Genomic DNA, 27605 nt, shown 5'->3' with positions numbered 1-27605 from the left:
CATCTATTTATACCACATTTAACTAATTTAAATGCTATTAAATAGATACTTTAAATTATTAAGTAATATTACTTATTAAAACTAGCTTTAGCTTCTGCTGTATTCCACATTTAGGGAGTTTTCGAGGCATTGCGAAATTGAGTGGCGGAACTCAACCCCGCTTTTTAATTTGTGTTAATAAATGAAAATGAAGTGTGTTCGAATCCCGAGTGTTGTTTATAGTCACAAGTTTGGGTCACTGTGCCACGACGGACTCTTCTAAAAGTACAACTTCATAGAATGATGAATTTTAAATTAGAAAAGTCATCGTCGTTTTTTTTACTATTTATCGTATATCAGTTTCGCCAAAGATACAGTGTTACACTAACAGAGACAGAGAAATTCTATATGGAGTCAATATATAGTGTAATGTGAAAATAATGATAAAACGAAAAGAATAAAATTCAGTTTTTCTCTAGTAAGCAAACCATCACCAACTGTGCCCCGAAGATCTGAATGAAATGTTTATTTTTAATTTAACTTAAAATCTTAAACTTAACTGTTTATGACGGAAATAATTACATTCTTTAAAATATGTTAATCTTTTACAAAAGAGGCAAATGTGTAATTGGACTTTACCTATTTAGAATCATTAATGTCAATATTAATTCTTAAAGCAATTTTGACATGTGGGTATGCACACACAAATTTTTAAGTTTCAATTAATTATTACAATTTTTTATGAACGTTTGTATACAATAGTATATTGAATAGTTATTTATACGGTTTTTTTTATTGTAGCTTGACGCAGAGGGAAAATGGGAACCTAGTGTTAAGATACTCTATCACTCTACCCATAAACACACTTCCGTTTTCCACTTTCTTTCTTTCCGTGTTGAGTGTATATACTCGTATACTAATATAATATACTAGTATTTTTGAATATTCTAATTATTTATTAAGAAGAAGAATACAATTTATTTACCGCGTTATATCAATGAAGGAAAAAAATATTTAAGATATATTTTACATATTAGCGGCCCGCTCGCGGCTCCGCCTGCGTGAACTAAGTTATTATTAATTTCTGTCTCCATGAGTACCTATGTGCTATAAATGACGTCCATGCAAAATTTGAGACTCCTAGCATTTGTAGTAACGAAGTTTCATATAAACTTTCAACCCCAAAAACAACCCCTTAGAAGTCGAATATTGCAAATTCCCGTCTTAGCGAGCACCTACGTCCCATAATTAACTCCTATGAAAAATTCCTAGAGAAGAGATTCCTAGCACATGTAGTTTCTGAGATTTCGTGATGAGTGAGTGACCTTTCGATTTTATATATATAATATATATATAGATATAAGATAATTTATAAAATATTACATTTTATAGTGTATAGAAGTTCCTTATATTAATTGGCATTTAATTTGCAAAAAAGATTAAGTCCAGAAGCAATGGTAATCGATCAATCAATTCACTTTCGTACTCACTTCGATATAATTATAATTCATCGATATTTATTTCGACTTCTCGATTTACATAAGTGGGACTAGTAGCGGGCAATTAATCGATCATTTAAAAATTTATAAATAAGTGTTTTTGGATTTTGAAGCAATTTTTTTCTTTTCAGAGTAAAGAAACCTAGTAAAATACTTTATTTTCTGAAACAAACATTGCTTGTTTGTGACGGGAATTAACACCAATGATACACATAATAAAAGAAAAGAAAATGCATTTTTTTAAACCAATTTTTTAAAGAAAATGCATTTTTAATATTTTTACGATATCAATTTACAAATGAATGTTGCCTATGAGTGAAAACCGAATTAAAATTACATAGTTTGGAAAAAAAAACTATTTCAACTTCTAAAAACTTCAATTCTATTTGATTCGAACTTTAATAATAAATAAATTTATCATTAAAATTCAAAAGTTCCACAAATATAAGCTTCATCGCTTGTATAATGAGGACTAATGAAACCAATATCCTAGTGCAATGATATCATGCCCAGATGTCCTTCCTCAGCCGGCCGCAGTACTTGAACAATAAAATGATTTCTCGAATAGCACTCTTGAATCTCTTGACACACATTCAGCATAACAGAGTAAATTCAGTTGCTATCGACAGACTGTCTAATGTGGCCGTGTGAAAACATCCCGTAATATTATCCCGCTGTTTCCCGCATGTAGCATCTAGTAGGGTAGGAGCGGGATCTTATTTTTAGGCACTTCCCCATTTTCCCCACTCTCCACTTTAAACCCGAATTCTGGAGTTATTGCGTAATACCATAGTGAAGAAATTAAAATATTAAATATTTCAGTTCCTGGAGGGGAATCGAACCCACAATCTGTCGTATTTACACAACTGGTCTTAATATTACTAATATTATATTTAATTTTTCGGAAATATAAAGTAAAATTATTTTACTGTTTTAAGACAGTGCATTCTCATGCACATTTTTGTTTTATTGCAACAATTTTTTTTGCGGATCTTGGATAGGGGTTGGATTCCGCCACATAGAGACAGAGGGAACCTGAGAACCTAATTTAAAACATTCTGTTCCCAATAAGAAACTTCCCTTCCCAACTCAATATATGTTATACTTAATTACAATATAGTTAATCCTAAGAAAAATTAGTGCAAGCTAAAATATATTTAAATCAGTATATTCAAAGTGTTTGCCAAGATTCTATTAACATATATTTTTAACATATTAACCCGAAGTTTAAACATATGCTGACAGTAACCAACCGTTAAAACGATATATGTCGTCGCGATTCAAATTAGCACGTGATTTTCTAGTAATTTCCCAATCGCAAATACCAAATACGAGAGAAGATTAACAAATTGGTTGTAAATTGTTTGAGCAGTATATAATATGGTAAAGGCCAATTTGGAAAACGAGATTTCTCTCATCGCCATCTTTGGGGTTCGACAACTCTTCGACGTGGTCCTGCACTTGTATTTCAACTTTAAATATATATAAATTTATTTGTTTGCGTGTTCATCTCGTTACGTGCCTGCTTAAATTAGAGTTATGGACGGTGTTGCCACATAAAATTAACGTCAAACTTTTTTTTTTTTCTGAATATTTTTTTCCTTAATAAGTAATGTTATGAGCAGAAGTACTTTTAAATATATCTTTTTTATCAAAAAGATATTTATTTATTTGAGATTGTCGGTCACTTACGGCTTCGTCCACTTTAATTTATTGTTAATTGGTTGTTAAAGTATACATTTTTTTATCAGTATCCGGCATTTTGTAAGGTAGACAGAGGGAACCTAGTGTTAAGAAACTCAGTTTTCAGGAATTTTGTTTGAGCCAAAACTGTTCTGTAGCTTTTGCAAAAATCCATGTCTATAAATTTTCAAAATTAATCAATGTTAACTTTTATTTTAAAATCCAAGAAGATATTAATATAATTGCCTCATAATATGCAAATAAAAAAAATAAAATCAATATTAACCAAACGTCCACGTTACAGAAATAACAAAATCTCCATTTATATCATTTTTATCATAGATAGATAAAGATAAAAATAGATTCAAACGATTTGTTAATCTTTCACACTGACAGTCATATCCAGATACTTAGTAGATAAGTGTATTTTTATTTTATACGGTTGTATTGTTACCGAGTTACGAGCGAACGAATACCGATATGCATGCAAATTCCACAATTAGTAAGTATGCCGAAGGTGGTTGTCGCGATAACGAGATACATACTGCCTTTCACGCTTAACACTTTAATTGGGTATGTTGGTATTTATTTGTTAATTAAATATTATAATTGCAAATTAGAATTAAAATAAACATACATTATAATGAAAAATAGTAGTTTATTCGTATCTAAAAATTATTACATTGATGTAGAGGCATTATGTTTTACCAATTGATGCTTTTAGTTTAGCGTAATATATATTATTCCTATAATATATCCTATAATCAATAAACACATATATATTTTCATTGAAAAATATATATGTATTTATTGATTAATCAATTTAATAGGGGAATGTTCATTCATGAATGAAAGAATTAATGAACGTCGCCGAAAAATGGGTTAGGTGAAAAAAATTTAAATATATAAATATTTTAGGCAACTTCTTATTTACATAATTTTTTTATTAAGCTTAATGGATATCTCTATACTAACATGTTTATCACCATTCTATTAATAAATATTATTGTATACTTAAATTATAAAAAGTTAACATAATTAATATGCTTTTATATTGCAAATTTAAAATGCATGCTTTCACTAATTTTATTGTTTTGCGTGAAGTAAATCAATTATTCATTTACAGTGCACAAATCCCAATAATGCTAAATCAGCTTCACGCTGTATCCCGCACACAGCGGGGTAGGCAGAGGGAACCTAGTGATAAGACATACGGCATTTTCGTCCGAATTCTGGGGGCATTATGTGTTAAGTGGCGGAATTCAACGCCGCGCTTTGCCTCGTCATCAGAGCGAAGAAATCGAAATGTCAATTTAAACAAATATTTCATTTCTTCTATGTGGGAATCAAACCCACAACCAGTCGCGTTTGCAAACACATTGGTGCCCCTGAACCTGCTGGCCTCAATAATGGTACCTACCTACAAAAATAATAAGGAAATAAAAACACACGAGCTAAGTAAAACCTCAAGGACCACCACATGGGGCCATAAAGCGTCCTAAATACAATAAAAATTGAAGTTTGTATACGTTTCTAGCATACGGGTGAGATGTGGCAACGATAAGGCCAATCTGGAAGGTCATCTGGTCACCTTGAACCGCCAGTTTTGACAATATCTTAAACCACTAATAAATGCTAATGCTTCACCAAGGGAGTTTATTTAGATCATTTAGAAGTACTGATGTGCTATTAGTATAGCTAACAAGTCACGACCATGTAATTCGTCTAAGCAATATTGGTTGTTGTAATATTTAAAGCCATTCGTGGCATAAGTGTGTGTTTAAACGTGACAGGTTGTGGATTCGATTCCCGCTTAAGGAAATTATTATATATTTATTTCATATTTTCATTTCATCGCGCTGGTGTCATGGCGAAACGCTGTTCAGTTCACTCAACACACAATGCCTCCATAATTCTTCGGAAAGTGGGGAACGAGAGGAAAAAGAGTGTTTTTAACATTAGGTTCCCAGGTTCCCTCTGCCTTACCTGTTTGTTATGTGTGAAGCTAAAAAAATATTTAACATTTGGATAACGAGAAATAAGATCTGATGTAATTTGAAAGCTTTGAATCTATTATATTATTCATTGATATATTGCTATCATTTTAAATATTAATTAATGCAATTTATCATTTAACTAAGTCAACCAACTTAGTTGGTTATGCAAATAGTACCTAAATATATATATATATATATATATATATATATATATATATATATATATATTTAGGTACTATTTGCATAAATATATATATATATATATATATATATATATATATATATTTATAGTAAGTTAAGCAGCATCAAAAGATACTGAAGGAAGGTCAGGTAAAAGCATGACTTCCCCCCAGAGGGTATGTATGGAGAGGATAATGACAGTGGACGAAGCGAAAGAGATACGCAGAGAGCGAAGCGATTGGAAGCTAAGTAAATAAGGAATAATTATCCTGAAAGATGTGGAAGGCTGTCTAGATCATTCTATATATTCAAGTGTCATGAACAGAGGACGATGTTACCAAAATTTTCCCCTATCACACCTTTTTGCATACTAATGTCACTTTTAAAATTCACAGCATATTTTACGTTTTTATCACTTTTTGGGGCAATTGCGAGTAAAGAGGTGTGTGTTAGGAATATTAATTAATAGTTAAATACAACTAGTGGTTAGGAATTATAAATGAAGCATAATTGGTCAATTTGGGCAATAAAACCCATACACTTTGGGAATTCTAACAATGACATTAATCACTATTTATTTCTATTGTGTGAGATGGTTCCTCAGAAGCTCACGCACCAAGGAAATCTTCTGGGGTTTAAGACAATGGTGAATAATTTGCAAGCAAATAGCAACCCATATTTGAATAACCAAATTAGGAATTTGATTATTTCTTTTTAGGAACTAGGTAAGATGTAAGTTTAATTATTTCTTTTTTGTATTTTAGCCTGAGGCCATACATGGCGCAGTGGCACAAGGTGTGACTGTAAAACCGACTGGTTGTGGGTTCGATCACCACTCGAGGAGATGAAATATTCATTTAAATTTATATTTCCATTTCTTTGCTCTGGCGTCAAGGCAAAGTGCGGCGTTGAGTTCTGCCACTCAACACGTAAAGCCTCTAGAATTCAAAGGGAAGTGGGGAACGGAGTGTCTCAATACAAGGTTCCCTCTGCCTACCCTGCTGTGTGCGGGATACAGCGTGAAGCTGAAAAAAACTAATAAATTATGTATCTCAAAGATGCTCAGAATTTTTTATTTAATTGATGCTATATCCCGCACACAACAGGTAAGCAGAGGGAACCTAGTGTCATGACACTCTGTTATGCATTTTCCGTTATATTTCGCTTCACACGCTTGTGCCTACAACTGGTATTCTTTATTATATTATTTGATAAAATTAATAATGTTTCCTAAAAATATTACAATATATAATATTGTAATATTTTTTTATATAATATATAATATTGTAATATTTTTTTAATCACTACGTTTAAAAAAGCATTCTGTCTATTTAACCACATATATTCGGTCTTAAATTAAATTCAAATAGGTCCAGTAACAAATATATATATGTTCAAACACACAAACGTTAACATTTATTATATCAGTAGGTTAATTATATGTATACTTAGTACATAGATAACATATATTATTACGCCAATTTAAATCTCGTTTCTAATCTTGTCTAAGAATATTTTAAGAATAAATCGAGGCTGTCGTGGTGGAGCTGATTGGTGGTGGTGTTTATGGGTTCGATTCTCAATCGAGGGAATGACGTATTTTCCTTTCCTCGCTTTAGTACATACAAAAACATCACTTTCTATCATTAATCGCAGTTTACCTCAAATGTACTACAGATATTCTAATCTTTGTGTATATGCTTAGTATATGTTCTTTATTTCAATATTTGCTAAAATATTATTTTTAATGTGAATATTCTATTTTGATGTTTCTTTTTTTGCTTAGATATATACAAACTAGCATCTCCAAATGCGGCTTCGCCTGCTTAAACTTTCTATTATATTATTTAAAATCTTTACATACATTGTAGCCTGTGCGTAATTCTGATGTGTGCTGTGCTATGTTACTGCAAAGTTTGATCTAAATTCATTCAGTAGCTTTTGCGTGAAAATTGTACAAATATCCATCCTTACAAATATTCTAATAATAATATTATGTCTGAAGCATTGGGTATTGATGAGCGGAGCATAAAGCAATTGGTGAAGGAGCGTTTCTTTAGCCGCCTGAAAAAAGTGCTTGGCAGCCTTTTATCTGGTGGCAACAAGGTGCGTGCTTTCAACGGTTGGGTTATGCCGCTTTTAGCCTATACTTTTGGCATTGTAAGATGGACACAGACTGAGTTAGACTCCGTAGATCGCCAAATATGTAAATTGTTGACGACATACCGAATGCACCATCCGCGTTCGTCTGTAATGAGACTGTATATCCCGCGTAAGTGTGGAGGTCGTGGCTTTTTGAATGTCAAGAACCTCCATAACCACGAGGTATGCAGTCTTAGAGAATATTTTCTCAAGATTGACGTGGATATGCACAAGGATGTGGTAACAGTTGACAAAGGCCTTACTCCTCTTTCCTTGGGCAAAGAGAACTGGCGTCGGCCTGTAGTACTTACTACTTCTGATCGCATGGCTGTATGGAAGAGCAAGGAGCTGCATGGTAGATTCCATAGAGCCCTAGTGGGCCAGGACGTGGATACTGTTTCATCATTATCTTGGTTACAGTTCGGGGATCTTTTCGGAGAAACTGAAGGTTTTGTCTGTGCAATTATGGACGAAGTTATCAAGACACGGAACTACCAGAGACATATTATGAAAGATGGCACTATCGACATCTGCCGGGCGTGTCATCGACCTGGGGAGTCCCTCAGACATATTGTCTCTGGTTGTTCTCATCTTGCTAATGGCGAGTATTTGCATAGACACAATCAAGTAGCCAAGATAATACACCAGCAACTTGCTCTTCAATATGGCCTTGTAGAATTGGAGGTGCCTTACTACAGGTACAATCCCATGTCTGTTCTTGAAAATAGCTGTGCTTTGCTCTACTGGGATCGGTCTATTATTACTGACAGGTATATTGTTGCCAATAGACCTGATATAGTACTAGTAGACCGAGCGGCGCGCCGCGCAGTGATTGTTGACGTTACTATCCCACATGATGAAAATCTCGTGAAGGCCGAAAAAGAAAAACAATCTAAATATTTGGACCTAGCCCATGAGATTACCGCCATGTGGGATGTCAATGCGACTATCATTGTGCCGATAGTGGTTTCGGTTAACGGTTTAATAGCGAAAAGCCTCGACCAACACCTTAAGAGGCTATCGCTTAGCTGTTGGATCAAGAACCGGATACAGAAGGCAGTATTACTTGAGACAGCACGTATTGTGCGGAGGTTCCTCTCTCTGGAGCCCTAGCCACCGATGGCTTGGACCCTTGTCCCGCCCTCGGAAGTGTGGTTTTTTATATTTTTAAATGTATCTTTTTTACAATAATTTATATTTAAAAATGTAAAATTGATTCGCTTATTTAATAAAAGTATATCTATATTAATGAGATTATAGAAAAAATAAATTATAAACAAACAAACCCACAAAAATTTAATAATAAAAGTATTGAAATTTTTAAATGTTTTTTATTGCGAATGGAATTAAGCAACGTTTATATATTTATCACTGGATTATTTTGAAATTTTAATAGCTGCGTATTTCGCATTAAAATGAATTACATCTCAATACATATTAAATGTCATGTATGTTTGTATGTGTAATGTTGATATACACAAAACCCGAGTCGGCATCCTTAAAGCTGCTCGTTAAAGCTGTTGTTTTTATAGGCCAATTAAAAGGCTTTAGCAAAACATAAATATAATAAAAATATTTTATGTCTGTATAGTGTAATTTAGTTTCATTATAATTATAACAATTTCAAGTGGATACAGTTTTGCAGTAAAAAACGATAATGGACATTTTCTTGCAAGGTTGATATATTCGTACAAGAATGCAGTATTTCTCTTTAGAAATCCGGTAAAAGTGAAAATAGGTGCTATCTGTGACTTTAAATGAGAGAGAGAGAGAGAGAGAGAGAGAGAGAGAGAGAGAGAGAGAGAGAGGGAGAGAGGGAGAGAGGGAGAGATAGAATTTCAGATTCACGCTATTTTCAGTAGAGAAGGTAGAGAATTAGTGCCAACACAACACTTCCATTCCCCCTTTTCCGCCAAATTTTCGAAGCATTGTAGCAAAGCTAAAGAAATTGAAATAATATTTTATAAGAATTCTTGCTCTCACCGTACGGTCACTAAAAGGAGTGGGTTGAATCCCGTTAAGTTTAAATTAAAAAAAAATATTTCTATGAAAATAGCTGTTTCAGTAAAGTAAGAATTATTTTTAACTTTATAACAATAACATGTGTTTTATATAACACTTATTCAGTATTACTTTAACTTTACTTGTTTGTTTATCATTAGTGCATGTTGTTTACGCTTCATTGGTTGATATTGATAGCATTTATTATTAGAATCTAATATAATACATAAAACAAATTAAGTTTTAATCACTCACAGGAATTGAAATATTGTGTCGAGAAAAAGGACGGCGTTGAGTTCCGCTGCTCCAGAATTGGGCAGAAAGGGGGGAACTGTGTGACTTATCACTAAGTTTCCTCTGCCTCCCCTGCTGTGTGCGGGATACAGCGTGAAGCTGATATATATAAATAAAAAAGTTATATTATTTTAAAGAATGTTGTTCGATTCGAACATTGCAATAAATAACTATTTCATTAAATCGGTTGAAACATCGCTTTTCAATATAGGTATAAGAACATACTGTTTTTAAAATAATTTAATATTATAAAAAGAAAGTAATGCAGATTAGTAAATTATTAATTATGCAGTTAAAGCGGGAGAAGCCGCGAGCGGGTCGCTAGTATTTAATAAAATTAGGCTATTATTAAAAAGATAAATATCATGTCTCGGTAGGGTCATTAAGATGGATATCTTTAAACAATTCTTAATCATGAATTCTTTAAATGATTGTATAAATTATTACTTGCATTGTATTAATAGATAACGTGATATAAACAGATACCTACTTAATACTTTAGCTAAATAAATCTAATTGGCTTATAATATTTTTCCTTATTTAAAATTTCTATGGATTATCGTTTAAGCTGCCCAATAATTATATAATTATTTTCAGACTTATTTCCATAGGCTGGTAAGCAAAGGAAACTTAGTGTCATGATTCTCCGTTTTCCACGTCATGGCGGGGAATAAATAACAAACCCCAAATGGAAATCGAAGACATAACCATCGTATTTGTACACCACGATGACCACATTATTATAGTCAAATAATTCGTTAATACTTTTTTTAGCTTCACGCTCTATCTATTACATAGTAGGGTCGTCATAGGGAACCTGGTTCCTCGTGGGAACCTCGTTTCCCACTTTTCCTCGACTTCTGGAAGCGTTGCATTTAATTATTAAATATTTCATATAATATAAATATTTGCATTCGCATTCTATAAATATCTATATTTATATTTAATCACAAAATCTTATAATTAAAAAAGTTTTGCCATTCTTTCTCATTAACTTGGTTAAATGATCGACGTTTTCAAGCTTTTTGCTGGTACAAAAATGACAGGCATTAAGGAACCTATATGGGAGACCTTTTAAGGCAATTAAGTTGTGTCATGTTTCCCCTTGATTTCCTATAGTTTAATTATATCTTTATATGATAAACATTTATTATTTGACATTGCACGTATACCGACCTGACCAATTAAATATTGCCATGGGGTTTTTGTAGGAGCTATACTTCGAAAGCAATAATATAAGATGGAATAAATAATATGTATAAAACTAATACTGTACAGGATATATTTTTTTACTTCATGATTTTAACGAATATAGCGGTGTAGAACAAGTGCTAAGACTATAGAATAATAATTATAATTTGTATAGGTACTGGTGTACTTCTCTATGACATTTTTTTTCAATTTAATTTATTTGCAAACGATTTATTCATTATTCGAACTTGAAGAAACTTTTTATTGTTAAGAATCTAATATTAAAGAATCAAACATGTTAAAGTCATACCAACATTTAAAGATAAGGACAGACGTGGCAACTTTTTCAGTATTCCATTCTTCTATATTTATCTACTACTTAACTAGAATAATAAAAAAACATAAAAGTCAAATCACTTACCCTTCACTTTTGTCGTAGATCGGGAATGTCTGATGAGCTAAGTCCTGGAGAGACGAGCTCGTCTGTGGTTCTGCTGAGATACCTTGGGCCCTCTGTTTCCTGGGACCTCTGGACCTCGCATACTGCTGATACGGGAACACGCTCTGCAACTTATCGAGTTGCGAGCGTAACTCCAGCATTTCCTGATCGCGTCGCTTCAGCAACGCCTCCAGCTCCCTGATCCTCTCTACCAGAGGTTGCATATCGCTAGCCGTTGCGTTAGCAACACAATTTTCTGAATCCGCATTCATCGTGCTAGGAGTCCCCATTATACCATTTAACTCTTCTCGATAGGTTTCGTCTAAGGCACGTCGATCGCCGTTGACAGTGGGCGCCACGGTAAGCGCTCCTCCTCCTGTATTCACTACGGCCCTCGGTTCATCGTCACCAGCAGCTCGCTGTGACGATCCAAAGCAGAGGGTATCGAAACACACGCGCATTCACTCGGCTACCGAGCACTTTGGGAAACCACGGATGGATTTCACTTGGTTTATTAATTATTATAGTTCAAATATCTAATACACTGCACTGTTTATAATGTCGGTCACTTTCAGTTCGATTCTCGTGTTGGTTAGTGCGTGCGAGTCGTGCGACGCGTGCGCGGCCGTGCGTGATAGTGATACGCCGTGCTATCCGTCGTCAGCCCCGCGTGCCTCGGTGACGCCCTGCAATTTAGACCTCATTGTATTATCTGTCGTTTGTCAAAATAAATGCTTATTGTTGAATTATTTATGTCTAGGCAGTTTTTATTTTTATCTTTTATTTTATATATTAATCTTAACGCTATAAGGATTTGGTGTTTTAATTATGATTGATATATATATCAAAAATTAGCTGCCAAATGTAATTATATTAAAATAGTAAAAAGAAGAAATTAATGTAGAATAATTAACATCCATTATTTTCCAATTATTTAAGGCTTGGATGGCGCAGGAATACAAGAGTGCGACTGTAAACGGGACAGATCGTGAGTTTGATTTCCACTTATTTCCATTTCTCCGCTCTGGTGACAAGGCAAAAGCGCGGCGTTAAGTTCCGCCACTCAAAACACAATGCCTGCAGAATGCGGTAGAAAGTTGGGAACAGAGTGTTTTAATATTAGGTTTCCTCTGCCTACCCTGCTGTGTGTGGCACACAATGTGAAGCTGATTTAACTATAGCTTATGCCATTTTACTTTATTTTTAGACATATAAACATATCCATAAAAAAATACAATAACCAGTGGATTAAAAAATAAAATTAACATAGTGTTTATGAAGAACCAACAAAAAACAACATAATCTCAAAGATCATTATCCGAGAGTGTGTTCAGTATTATGTAAGTAATATATATATTTTTAGCATATCTTGTATTTTTTATGACAATTACATGTTATTTTTTTATATATTTTCTTTGATTTGACGCAATCCACATATTGTTTTATCTTGTCATTTTTGTACAAGAACCGCTGTTACGCATTGGAAAATTGATCTAAATCTATAATATGTAAATTGGAATAGGAGTATACGTGAGGACCTGACTTTACTCCTGTGATCCAATGGATGAAGCTGGTAATGGTATCACAAATGACATATCCTAAGGCAGTCGAGTCCTGTGGTAGTATATCCTTTTCCATTTCAATCATTAGTTCCTGAGATCAGCGCGTTCAACCAAACAAACATCGTCATCATAATTTTAAGTATAGACATTTTCGTACGTGGTCCAATTAGTCAAGGTGTGGTGCTGGCATTTCACCACCTACCACCTCATTGTTTCTGAGTAAGTGTCTTATCATTTGATAAGAGTCTATATTTTGTGTTTACCCTCGAAAAGAAAGATTGGGAAAACTAATATACGGAAAATTTATAAAGCTATAAGGAAAAGCCCTGTCATATATCCAGATATATTTTACGTAGTGATTTCTAAGATATAGTAGTGTTACTTCATAATCAATATTATATTTGACGCTCAGTATTAAGAGAATCACCTGATTGATATGATTCGGACTTACGTATGACCACATGACGCCTACTATCTTATCTTAACACAGAATTGACAAACAATGCGATATCGGTAAACAAGGCACCAAGTTACTGTGTAAGTTTTATCCTTTTTAGGGTTCCGTAATTCAAAAGTTAACAACGGAATCATCTATAAGAATAGGATCATTTTGTTGTCCGTCTGTCAAGATCATTTATCTCGCGATTGCGTGGAAGTATTAGGCTAAAATTAATAACATATATATAGGTCTATAATTCCCTAGGAGCACAGAAAAAAAATAAGGCTTCTAAGTCAACGCAATCAAAGGATTCAAGCACTTATGCTACATTTGGGTAAAATACTTATTTTTGCTACATTTTGTATTAAATTCGCCGCGTAATGAAAACCTATACTAAAACCAAAATATGATGAGATGGGATATCTCCCGCGGACTTACAGTTATGAAATTTTGGCACGAAGTGAGAACTTACAATACAAATAAAAGAAAAATCCGAAAAATTAAAATTTACAGGTATTTCCTTAAAATAATAATTTAAGAAATAGTATGAATAATCCGTAAAATAATATGGCACGGCATATTACAAAAACATCATCTACTGAGTTCCTTTAAATAATTATTCTAAATATAATTTAAAAATAGCAGTTTTAAAATGCTTTTAGTTTTTATATTAAATTGTGCCAGTATTTTGTATCACCCCACACGTACCATCTGCTTTAAATATTTATTTTTCTATCTTTATTTCAGTTTCTTTAAAACAAATTACATATCTACTTTATATTGTATAGATAATAAATTTAAGGAAAATGCTCGCATATTTTACTTTCTCAATGGTTTTAACAGCACTCTTTTTGCAGGTTTAAATTTCAGTCCGATAAAAATATTAAATGAGTATTTATATAAATAATTTTAACTAAATTATGTTTACGGGTCTTCTGCATATGTATATGCATAGACAAAAAGAAAATCTAATGTCAAAGCACCAAAAACTGAAACCATACATATTAAGAGGCGGAACCCAAGGCAGCTTTGTTTTATCAGAACGGGCAAAAGAAAATATTTTTATACTATAATTTAAAATTAAAGAACTTTAGCGCGGCGTTAAGTTACATAGGCCAATATGCAATGTCTAGAAAATTCAGCTGTAAGTAAGCTGCGGAGTGTTTTATCACTAGGTTTCCTCTGCTAGCTATATCATGCGTGAAAAAGCGTGAATCTTTTCTAAATCATATAAATATTTACGTAATTACTTCAAAACATTAAATAATAATAGTACGTTAGCACGTGTGCATAAATTTTCCTTTGACATGTGTATCGATGTTGGAGTAGTGCATGATCCACTCAAGTAGTAAGATAAGAAGATATATAAAAATAAATGTCAAGATAAAACAAACATTAGTATTTGTATAATATTAATATTTCGTTTTTAATACAGGTAATTATGAGTGGCGTGGCCGTGTTGAATGGCGGAACTTAACGCCGCGCTTTCAATCGATACCAGAGCGAAGAAATGTAAATTAATATTTCATTACCACGAGTGGGCATCGAAGCCACAACCGCCGCGTTACAGTCGGCCTCGAATATAGATTATAATTTTATATTTTGCATATCTTCTATCTATATCTATATATATAAAATCGAAAGGTCACTCACTCATCACGAAATCTCAGAAACTACAAGTGCTAGGAATCTCAAATTTTGCATAGGAGTTACTTATAGGACGTAGGTGCTCGCTAAGACGGGAATTTGCAATATTCGATTTCTAAGGGGTTGTTTTTGGGGTCGAAAGTTTGTATGAAACTTCGTTACTACAAATGCTAGGAGTCTCAAATTTTGCATGGACATCACTAGGACGTAGTCATGGAGACAGAAATTAATAATAACATAGTTCACGAGGGTGAAACCGCGAGCGGGCCGCTAGTATATAATAAATATATTCTATATATATTTAGTTTAAAAAATGTCTCGTTGATACAATGTATCGAGAACAGGCACAGTCATCTATAAAAGCTAAATGCGTATTGCGACATGCCGGGGTACACCGCAAAAATCCGCCTCTACTCGGTTTCCAACAGTTGTGGTGCAGCGATAAACAATGTATGAGGTCAATATAAAAATAATTAATTGTTATGTAATGATAATCTTGTTTTTTTTCTTTTAATGCAATATATGATTTCTAAAAGGGGTGAAAAGTGTAATGTCAGACTAGGTTAGATAGACAGGTGGAGCTTAGTGTTAAGACACTCCGCGCGTCATTTTTTGCTGAATTCAAAAGGGGAGAATATTAAATATTTCGTTTTCTCGAGTGGGAATAGAACCCAGAGCTCGTGGTGTTTACAGTCGCACAGATTGCCGCTGTGCCCCGACATGCCTTAATTTTTATCCTTTCTGATATTCTTTAAAAATTTTATTGTAATTTTATGTATTTCTTTAAATAAAATATTGTACTGAAAAATCAAATTGTTAAAATAAATTTAAAAGAACATACATATATGTAAAGAAAATAGTGAATCACATTTATCCTCACCACTAATGAGCCGCCATATTGACCATATTTGTGAGATTATAGTTAGAATCAGTTAGTCATATTTGTTAATTTGTAGACTAGTTCAATGAAATGAATCATTAAATCATTTTATATAGATTTATTATAGATATAAATATTACTAATGAAATATTCCTTTTTTCTTTTAGTAGAAGAAGAAGTTTGATCATGTCTACGCTTTTACAGCTAGCGAAGAGAACATGGTTTTTAGACACTATGCAGTTTCGCCCCCAAAAAGACAATACGTGGCGGTGCTCAACGCTGTATTTTCACAGAGGAACGAATTTATCAGTATCAAAGGTTGTCCCATTGCTCCGCTATAGATATAAGGTAATATAGAGTACTACAAAGGAAATAAATCACTTTTTTTAAATTTTTACTAACATTTTTACATAATTATCAAAAATATTCGAATGCACAACCATGCCGTTCAGTAAAATATATGCCTCATCATCATCTTCATCAAAATTTCAGTCAAACGACAAATGCTGGACATAGTAAAGGACCTAACTAAAATATGGCAAATATTTTCGTTTTAATATAAATATTAATTTCTGGCACGTGACATGTAAAGATAATTTGTACTCGTAACGTCGGTCTGCCTTGACCAGGCAAAATAAACACAAAAACTGCTGTAAGCAGCTATATAGAGTGAGTTAGTCATGTTTATTAATGATATACACAGGTTTTCTAATAATATAATTAATAATAATAAAATAATATATAATTATATTTAACGAGGTGAAATCACTAAAAATGTAAACGACGATTTTCAAGAAAATACCGCTTTCCTTTGAAAAATCATCGTTAATTTTTGTTTAGCTTTTCTAAAAACATTTTTTTCTTAAAAATAAGCTTTACTCGTATATTGGTAAGAGAAAATTTAAATACAATCGATTAATTTCTAATTTATCCAAAAAAAAACTAAATTAACGTTATTATAAAAAGAAAATGTAGAAATTATGAGGGCAATCTTCAAATGAAATCTTGAAATTTTAATCAAAAACTCTAACCATCTGAATAAACATAAAAGATGTAGAGGTGACAAACGAGGCAGACGGCCAATAATAACTGAAATATTTACATAAGAGACCAAATAAATATGGGATATCAAATATTTCCTGCCTCTTTAAAGCCAAAACTGTGAGTTTTCCATGACGTGATCAAAAACATAATTTTATTGAATAGAAATTCATAATATTAAATTATAAAATTAAATTGAATTATAATTGATTAATTATATTTGTATATATTATTTTAATTTATAATTATTCTATAAGGATAAAAAAATATTATTCTATATCTTAAGAAAGAGTTTTTATAGTTTAATATTGCATTTTATATTCGAGTTTAGTAATTACAAATAGTTAATTAATAATTAAAGCTATTTTTAAGACTTCATAAAGGTAACAAATGTAAAACCATGGCATAATTAAGGAATATCTAAATAGGCACACGATTGTTTCTCGATGGGTTCTATTCTCTATCGAAGTTATCTCTAAATTGGGTTCAAATCAGCATTTAATTTTCAAATGTGGGTAGAAACTGAAAAAATTAAAAGATAAGTAATATCTCTAAATACTTATAATGTTTTAATGAGACAAAAAAGAAAGTATAAAATATGGATTTTCCTATTAATAATAATCTTCAATTATTATTACTAAGCTATACCAAACATATTATATATGTAGTTATAAAATTACAAGGCAACTTATATGTTCCTATTCTACATAATAAAACCACAATGTCATATTACACATAACCTTATCCTACATAACATAAAAGTGGGTGTCACTGTTAACAGTTCCGGTGGGCGCATAATGTCGAGTTTGTAAATATCTCATATGCACACAATCACTAAAACGTATGAGATGAAACAAAAGGTCACCAGTGTGAAGGATGGAAGGTGGAATGGCAATCTCAGTACCGTGTTATTATGGCCAAATTGTAGTCTTGATTTGCTATAGTTGATATATTATTTAATATATTTCTTTTCCAGGTATATGTTTCTTAATGATTGTTGATCACGCATGCTGTAGATTGTTATTCTTATTAAGGTATATACGAGTCGGCTAATCGGCTTAAGACTGTAAATGCAACTGGTTGTGGATTCGATTCTCACTTGAGGAAATGAAACATTTAATATTTTCATTTACCTATTCGCTCTGGTGTCTAATGCAAATTAATACATACATATAGAAAGAAATAACAGTAGAATTAAAGATATTATTATACTCCTTATTATATATATTTTTTTTTACTTAAGGGTTTAAATTTTAAGTATAATATCTACAATATCATGAAAGTATGCTATTTAAGAATTAAATCCTAAAATACAAATAAGTTCCTAATAATAAATTTAATTACACTGGTGATTAAAATTGTAAAAATCTCTTTAGTGTGTTCACCATATAAAGTGACATTCGCGAAATTATTTTATGCTCAACTGGCACGCTCGAAACCTCATAATAAAAGAAACGAACTGAAATGAAAAATGAACAAAACATGTGGTATTTAATAAATATTGATTATATTTCATACATTACTTATTAATTATGAAAACTTTTTTTTATGTATAAATGTTCGAGAAAAGCTTTATTACCTCTTAATTGAAAATGTCATCTTATATTTTAAAAGAAATATATAAAACCATTTACATACAACTATAATATATAATTAATGTCAATGAAAAAATACCTGAACTTTATAATGTTTGCATAAAAAATTAAGGACAAAAGTCGCCAGTGCAATTTAGTGAAATTAAGTTAATTGGAGTGAAAAATTGTTAACACGCAAAACTATATCTACAGAGCCGCCAACAAGTTGTGGCCACGTTCATTCGAAAAAAAATCATATGTAAGAATTTTCTTTAAATAAAATATGCGCAAACGCCTACAATTAACTTCCAGGGGCCATTACTTGTTGACCGTACTGCACTTTGAGTTCCAGATATGTATCTTATTCGGCGACCTGTCAAACATAATCAACAGATTATACAAAATATTGTGAAAGTAAAATCGATTTAATTAATTAATTTAACGAATATGAAATTTCGTAGTGCGTGTCTCGTTTACACGATCTTCGCTGTCAATGGTAACACTGATAAATTACTTTATTATTTTTGTTTTAGCTGCGCAATTAATAAAGAATTTATTTTAAAAAAATCGATATAAATATTTCTGGCAGGCGAATTGGGTTTTCGTTTTTTATTTTGGTTCGTACCTTTTTATGAACATTGAATTCATAATATATTTATTTTTATTTACGAATAAAATTGAAATGAAAATTAAATTCACTATTTAAGTTAAATACTTAAACGATTTTTTATCTTATCTTATATTTAAATAAACATTTATAATCATTTTATAATCATACTTAAGTATTGGTACCATTTTTTAAAGCTGTCGTGGCCCAGTGGCAGAAAACATTGTTCAGGTGAAAAAATTTTGGTTTTTTCAGCTTCATGTTTTTTCCACATATTAAATTAGGCAAAGTGTCTAGACACTTCGTTCTACATTTCCTGTCCAAATTAAAGATATTGCATAAATTCTTATCAAAGTGGGGCAATTTATTTTTATTTTGACGAGTGAATGTCAGACTCAATGATTTAAATATTTAAATCATTCGGTCATACATTCACTTGTCAAAATAAAAATATCGAGATAAACTGTATAAATCTAAGTTTTATATCTAATTAATATCTATATAAAATCTATCTATCTATCTATCTTTTTATAAATTAAGAAACTATTTGTAAATACCACATAACAATTTATAACGAGAACTAGTTCTGTACACGTTGTTAGTACTTTAATGTAATGCATTAATCAATATTTAATTGCAATTAAAATTTTACAAAATAGAATAAAGATTACAGCATCGTTAAGTGCTGATATTTAAAATATGGATATCAGTATAATTTATAAGAGTTGCAATAATTAAAACTTTGATTTATATGCAATATATTATGTTAGTAGAAACTCGTTAGTATGTTTATAATTGCAGGTTTAGTTTATAGATAATTGCTGTAAATTATGAGAGTCTATATTTGGGTCTTGGGTTACATTAATATAATACTTAAGTGTTTTCAATATCGTAATAAACATAAATAAAAACAAAAAAAAACATGTTTTTTAAGTTACAACTTAAAAAATACTGGAAGGTACTTATTAAAGGTATTTTGTCAAAATATTTTCCTATAAGTTGGTCCGCATCTTCCCACGATCACACAGTTAATACGATGTTATTTTACGATAATTGTTAATTTTTATGCAAATAAAATTTTAAAATATGGCAACATAGGTAAAAAATACCATAATTAAAAAATAGGCATACGAATTGACATCACAATTTTGACGCGCGCATCGCTCTGGAACGTGTGGTACTACTCTTTTAACGCCTTAATTTATATTGAATCTTTGTTTTGTGTCACCCATAAAAAATACATATTTTTTATAAATTTTAATTTTATTAATTTTAGTATCTACCTACTATTTGGAATGACATTTAGAAAAAATATCGACTATATTGAATTCGGTAGTCCTTTTATATCAATATCAATTATTTAAAAGTGTCACAATTAAGAAATAGATGAAGTATATTTATAAAAAAATTACAATGTATACCGAAAATCGTCCATAACAAAATTAGATTAAATTATTATGCAAAATTTATGATTATTACGTCAAATAAAGTCTGAGGTAACTTTTAATGTATATCAAAGTAATTAAAGCTCACTGATATATCACTATTAAGATATAATAAAATTGTTGACATACAAAACTAATATAAATATACGTAAATATAATATTCGCTAATGGGCTATAAAAACTTTTAAGGACGTAAAATCTTGAAATATTAATTATTTTTAATATTATTTATATAAAACTAGATTTTATATATTTATAAAAATAAATAACGATGTTATATCGAAAATTTTGCACAATAAAATAAAATAGCAATTTTTATATTTTAATTTAAAGCTTATTTTGCAAAATTTATTATTATTACCTCAAATATAGTCTGAGGTAACTTTTATTGTATATCAAAGTAATTAAAGCTCACTCACATATCACTATTAAGATATAATAAAATTGTTGACATACAAAACTAATATAAATATACGTAAATATAATATTCGCTAATGGGCCATAAAAACTTTAAAGAACTCATTATTGCTAATCAGGTGTCATTTTACTGAAAACCGGTCGCTTAAATTACAATAAATTTGAAAGATAGTGAATCTATCAGTATGTGGCCTACATTTGACTAAAACACCTTGGTTCTGAAGATCGTCAAGTTTTTCAATATTCTTTTTATTTTCATTTTACTTCATAATAAGCAAATATAATTTATTTATTACATTTTTGTTTGCTAGTGGTAGTGCTGTAACAATTTTAAATAAATAATATTACAAGAACAACATTATAGTATCAATAATGTATAACCGTTTGATGGCAAATACTGCATAGATATATTGCGTTCAGCTTTACGACCATTTATTTGTATTTATACTCTGTAGTAAAAGGTACACTACATGTCAAATATTCATATATTTAAAGAAATTTTAAAGTATTGAAAGTTAATAAAGAGGGTAATTCTTTTTTTCAATCTTTCACTTAGGTATTATTGTTTCTGCTGCATTTAAAATTTTATCTGAAATGGACGTTTCGATTTTCCGCTTTCCGCGCAATTCGAAAACATCGAATATATAAAAATCTAAGACGTATATTACATATTATAATATCTAAACACTATATCATGTACATTTTTAGTAATGAAAAAAAAAATGATCAAATAATAACTTTTTTAAATTTCCAAATAAATATTTAATACCGATTAAATATTGCTTGACCATAGTTTATAAAAATCACATTGATATCTTATTTACACAATTTTAAATATGTCTAGAGTATACCATAGAAATATCTAGAACACAAGACTATATATAAGAATTCTAGAATACAGTACGTTTGTTATTTAATCCTTTAGCGGACCTCGGTGCGTGTGCTGCATATATTGAGAACGCTATGTACTTATCAATTACGTAGGAGTTCAGAGTATTAAATAAATATTTGAGGCCAGTCCTGGCGCTGGAGCACAAGTGTGTGACTGTAAACTTAACAGGTTACGGGTTCGATTCCCACTGGAAGAAATGAAGTATTTAAAATTTAAATTTTTTCGCTCTGATGTCGAAGCAAAGCGTAGCGTAGAGTTAAACATTTTCAAATGTAAGAAATATAATTCAACTGAAGCTGTCTCGTTTTTCTTTAATTATTTTTTTTAGCTTCCGACAGTATCCCGCATGTAGCAAAGCACGTAAAAGAGGCTTAGTGCTAAAACACTCCACTCCACTCTCCACTTTTCGTCGAAATCTGGATGCATTGCGTATTGAGTAGCGAACTTTGCCGCGTTACCAGAGCAAAGAAATGAAAATATTAAACCTTTCATTGAGTGGGAATCGAACCCACAATTTACAGCCACACCTTTGTGCCTCTACGCCATGACTGGCCTCACACAAACATAGTATTTAACAAATAAATATAACATGCTTTCTTTTTAACATAAACAGTAATATTATACTTCGCGTGAAAGAGTCAACCAGTCGTTCTACCAATTAAGAAACATAAGCTACCACTTAAGACCAATAAACCACAGTTTATTTTTACTATGCAAGCCCATGCTATTTATATCTTGCACTCAATTTATATCAATTCAAAAGTCGAGTTGTGATACTTTCAATTATGTTATTTAATTCTATGTTACATACAGTAAATGGAAACGCGTTTAAAATAGTACAATTGATTTTAATTTTGTGGTAATTTTAATTAAATGTTAGTAACACCAGCTTCTTTTTCTTCGGGTCAATGATTGAAGAATTCATGTCATATTTTGCCAGTATTTAGCCACGTCGACTGCGGCATCAGTTGCCTACATCAGTCATCGTCATGTGAGCAAGTGAATGGACATTTCGGGCAGGAGAGTAAGTGTGACATCGTTTGTGGATCGGCGCCTCAGTCACAGGGTGACTTATCCCTGAGTTCGTACCCCCATTACACGAGAAGCTCTTTGCATCGGCCAACCTCGCCCTGTAAACGATTAAGCGACTTCCATGTTGGCCACTGCAAGTAACACCAGCGAAAAGATGTTCTTATAATAATTTGATTGCCGATATTAAGGCTATCTAGACTCAGCGGCACAACTTGTAACTGTAAGCTCGACGGTCGAGGGTTCGATTTTCACTCGGTGAATGAATTATTATTTTTTTGTCACTGCACTGGTAGGTAAGAAGATAAAACGGGGACTATGTTTTAAGCAATTCCCAAAAATAGTTTATTTTGCATTTTTCCTTATCTATTTTTATTTCTCGAGTGGGGGTCGAACCACGACCGGTCGCGTTTACAGCCTCATAAGTATAAGTAAGTTGTATTTTAAATAATCTATTTAGTAGACAAGAATATTCAGATTACATAGTTTACATTAAATAAGGCGCTTCCGTAGAGATGTAGTAAATAATTGAACAAATTTAGACATGGCTAGATGGAGCAGCCAGCGATGGCATTCAGGTCAACCAATTTAAGGTATAACATAGGGTTAACATCTAAGTAGTTTTTAATGGTGATATTTCAGTATTATAATAGTGATAAAAATAAAAATCAACTTAATGCTGTATCCCGCACACGGCAGGGTAGGCCTGGAACCTAGTGTTAAGACACTCCGGTTCCCCATTTTCCGCCAATGTCCGGACACCAGATTATATTTATTTTTTCATTTCTTCGCTCAGAGATCAGTTGCTATTTTATTATATGCGTAGATATTAGAAAATATATTAAATTGAATTAAGATTTTTGTAACTGATTTCTGTCCTTATATGACAGATATGTAGGAAAATCTGTCATTGAGGGCATTTGTGCAATGCAATAGAAACCAAAAGAAAGAATTTTTTTTGCCTGTTTGTGGGTCCGTTTGTGCACGCTAATATCAGGAACGATTTAAATATCGTTAAACTGACAACGATAGAATGCTTAATAGTTCCTTAAATATTTAATTTCAATTTCAATTTCAAAAAGCATTAATATTTTCAAAACCCTAAAATAAAAGAGCTTGTATATGCATAAATAACACTTATTTACTCTCAATATCATACCATTTGGATCGTTTTACTTCCACATTAGTCTATATTAACCTTTAAAATTTACATTTCAATAACCTATATTGATATCCTTTTATAGTTAAACTAGCGACCCTCTTGCGGCTTCGCCCGCTTTTACTACTGGATTATTCATATAATGTATGTTTGCAAAGCACTTAAGATAATGTGAAAATTAATTAAACCCTAATGCAACCCGCATTTTCGTAGTTTCAATAAGTATTTTCCAATTGTTTTACACAGCAAGGATTTTTTAGTAGGTACCGTAATTTTAAATCTGTGCTACTAATCTTTTCAAGTACTTATTAAAATATATTTAAATGACTATTTTTAGATAGTTAAATAACTATTTTTAAACGGAAGAAATTATAAACAAAAACCTACCTACTAATAACTACTATAAAAAATATGAAACCAAATATATTGCGCTGCAATAATACATTCAACTCCAATTATCCAATACGTGCAAATGCATCTAAATCTTCGTTGCTATGCCTCTATAGCGGGTGGGTTTTTTTTTTCGAGCTTGTGGTTAATGCTGAAGAGGGTATTCTGTCCCTGATGAAAAGCAAGCACTACGTGGCTGCCTGTGAGGAAAATTAAATAGAATGCATTGGCCGGGAATCGAACCCGGGCTGCCCGCGTGGTAAGCGAGCATTCTACCACTGAACCACCGATGACTCCTCATGACGCGCTTGTATAAGCAAAACGTCGCGGGGCGCGTTTCGCAGCAAGGATGTTTTGATATTGTAACAACTTCTAAAGTACTTATTAAAGTGAAAAAATAGTAAAAGACAGTTTTGATCTACATTAAATGGCCAACGTAACTAATATACTTATTTATATGCTGAGAGTAAGGTATAAGTAAAATGGCAGACCCCGGTAATAGCCGGGATTAATGCCAGGAAGAAGAAGAAGAAGTAAGGTATAAGTAAAACTTGAGTCGGCACAGTTGATGGGTCAACGGCGTGATGTGTCAATAATTAAATGCGTTTTTCTCTAAAACTATTCGCAATTTCGAAATAGTGTAAACAGCAAATTTTATCTTCGTTTAACGTAGAAAATTAATAAAGTATTTTAAAGGATAAGGATTAATACCATTATGGAAAAATATCCCTCACAATAAAAAATATATTGAAATTACTATTTTTAGACAGAAATATGATCACTACACGTTATCCTTAAAAGATAAAAATATGCTGTCGCGGACTTTTTTGTAGATCTTATTATGAGGAACAATACTACAGTACATTATTTTCATGTAGTACTTACCATTAAAGCAGCGCATGCGCGAAAGTGTCTCAACGGGTAGGACTTTAGACACATTTATCGTATTTATGTTAATTTACATAAGAATGTACAAATAATAAACTATATATAAACCTTCCCTGAGAAATACTCGACTTAATGGTGAAAACCGTATAAAAATCCGTTGGGTGGTTTAGAAGAAGAAGAGTTAGAAAGTTCAGACAGACACGAAAAGCGACTTTGTTTTATAAGATATAGGATACTACGCATATTACAAATATAGCTTCGTAATTAGATTAAATAACTTTTCTAAAATTGGTTAAGGTATAAATATTTTTCTCGGTACTTTAGTTTAATGATATATTCTTATTTAAATCTAGATATTACACTATTTTTCTTAGTTACAATAAGAAAATATAATCTGTATTTATCTTACAGGAATTGTCGAAATTGTTTCACATCATCATGATTTGCTAAAACCAGTTTGATATTTTGTGAACGACATATCGAATTGTTTATTTATATTGTTGTTTTTGACATTCATTCATTTGTTTCATAATAATAAAAAATAGAAGAATTTATCATTTGTATTACGAACCGATCACGTGCCATCACCCAAAAAAAACTCTGAATCATTAAAGGAGAAATAAGCACTTACTACAAAAAAAAACATACTTTTTTACACCACACAAGGTGTGCCAAATATATAAATGTAAAATCGTAATAAAATACAATAAAATGACCATAAAAAATGTTAACAAAAGCTACGACCTTACAACGTTATGCCGCCGTCAATGACTGCCGTCACATTTCTATATAACCAATACTGAACTCGTGATCGTATACGATTTCTTTAATCGATTCAATCTCCTGTCAAAACAGAATTATATCAATCGATATCGATTGTGGAGGTCGTCAACCCTTCTGTCTTTACTATTTGTATGTAATGAATGTAATTAAAGGGTTTCTGTGGGTGCATTTCGATTTGTTATTTTTTCTTCAGGTTCATGCTTTAGCCCACATGACGCAGAGCAGAGGGAGTTTAGTGTTTTAGCGCTAAGACACTCCGCTCTTCACTTTTCTTAGAAATTTGAGGTGGAGAAGCTCAAGCTCGCTTTGCATCAACTCATAAGAGAATAAATGAAAATATTAAATATTTCATTTTATCGAATTGGTATCAACGGTGGATAAAATAGGTATAAATATTTTAAATTAAATGACCAAAAAATCGTTTTTAGCTTTAAAAGATCGCTTTAACAACGATTCATGTGGGATTATAAATCAAAATATAAGAAATAATACTTAATTTCTAAGAACGAAACTACGAAAATTAATTATAAGCTAAACTATATTTATTACACATATTAAAAATGCATAAAATTTATACGTTTTTATTTTTGTTTTAAAACAATTATTGTACCTATATATTCGAAATTACAGTAAAAGAAAAAAAGACCTTTCAACCAAATAATAAAAGCGTATGTAATTTCAAGAATTGGATCTGACTTGCTGATGGATGTTTATGAGTGTAGCGGTAATTAATGTGGCAGTTCGATTAAAATTTTTGATAAATTTTGACTGAACTGATTAAATCAAAACTTCATGATTTGCTCAAAAGGATTTATTTTTACAGACTTAATTGAAGCTTCTTAACACAATTTTTTTTCTTGTAGATCGAGCGCTCCACTCTCTACTTTCCGCCGAATTTTGAAGGTATTGCGAAGAAATATTTTAACAGTTACACGCTGTATAACGCACTCAGCAGGGTATGCAGAGAGAATTTAATGTTGAGAGGAAGAAGGGGACGCTTTGTCACGCCAGTGCGTACATAAAAAAATATTAAATTTTTCATTTATTTGAGTGGGAATCGAACTCACAACCTTTTGCATTACAGTTGTACTTCTTTCTTGTTTTCTTAATAAATAATACGTCTTAAAGTTCATCAAGATACAAAAAAATATGTAATAATCTTAATTTTCAAGCACAATTAAATACCGATTGTATCATGAACAAGTGTTTCTGGGCGGTCACTATTTAACTCATATCGGAATTAAATATGCAAGACTAAAGACTTACCGGGTGGCATGAGCTTAATGCTAAATGATTAATACACCTTTCGCGTTTTAAACTGGTAATTTGGTCAAATAACTGATATTTTTATATAGCTATGACATATGAGGTGGTTAACTGAAAAGTGGTATAACTAAAAGATATTTAAATATATATGTATAATTAAGATTATTAAATTTGTAAGATT

General features: G+C 31.5%; 1 protein-coding gene and 1 non-coding gene across 3 annotated transcripts in view; both read right to left on the bottom strand.

Annotated features, from left to right (window-relative positions):
- The window catches only part of for (cGMP-dependent protein kinase for), a 121481-nt gene that overhangs the window by 65762 nt on the left and 28114 nt on the right, over positions 1–27605 (bottom strand). For both annotated transcript variants that reach the window (XM_085185715.1, XM_085185716.1), the window contains exon 2: positions 11388–12091. In XM_085185715.1, the coding sequence (XP_085041841.1) occupies positions 11388–11866 (479 nt within the window). In that variant the 5' untranslated portion in view covers positions 11867–12091. The remainder of the gene's footprint in view (positions 1–11387; positions 12092–27605) is intronic.
- On the bottom strand, positions 24710–24780 carry TRNAG-ACC (transfer RNA glycine (anticodon ACC)). The gene has a single exon. It is a non-coding gene; the product is annotated as a tRNA-Gly (tRNA).

This window comes from Heliconius melpomene, chromosome 5, assembly GCF_056956725.1.
Source record: "Heliconius melpomene rosina isolate 202511_hmr_F chromosome 5, ASM5695672v1, whole genome shotgun sequence".
NCBI classification, from domain to species: Eukaryota; Metazoa; Arthropoda; class Insecta; order Lepidoptera; family Nymphalidae; genus Heliconius; species Heliconius melpomene.
The sequence above is the reverse complement of the archived record's forward strand: the minus strand, read 5'-3'. Positions and strand labels throughout refer to the sequence as shown.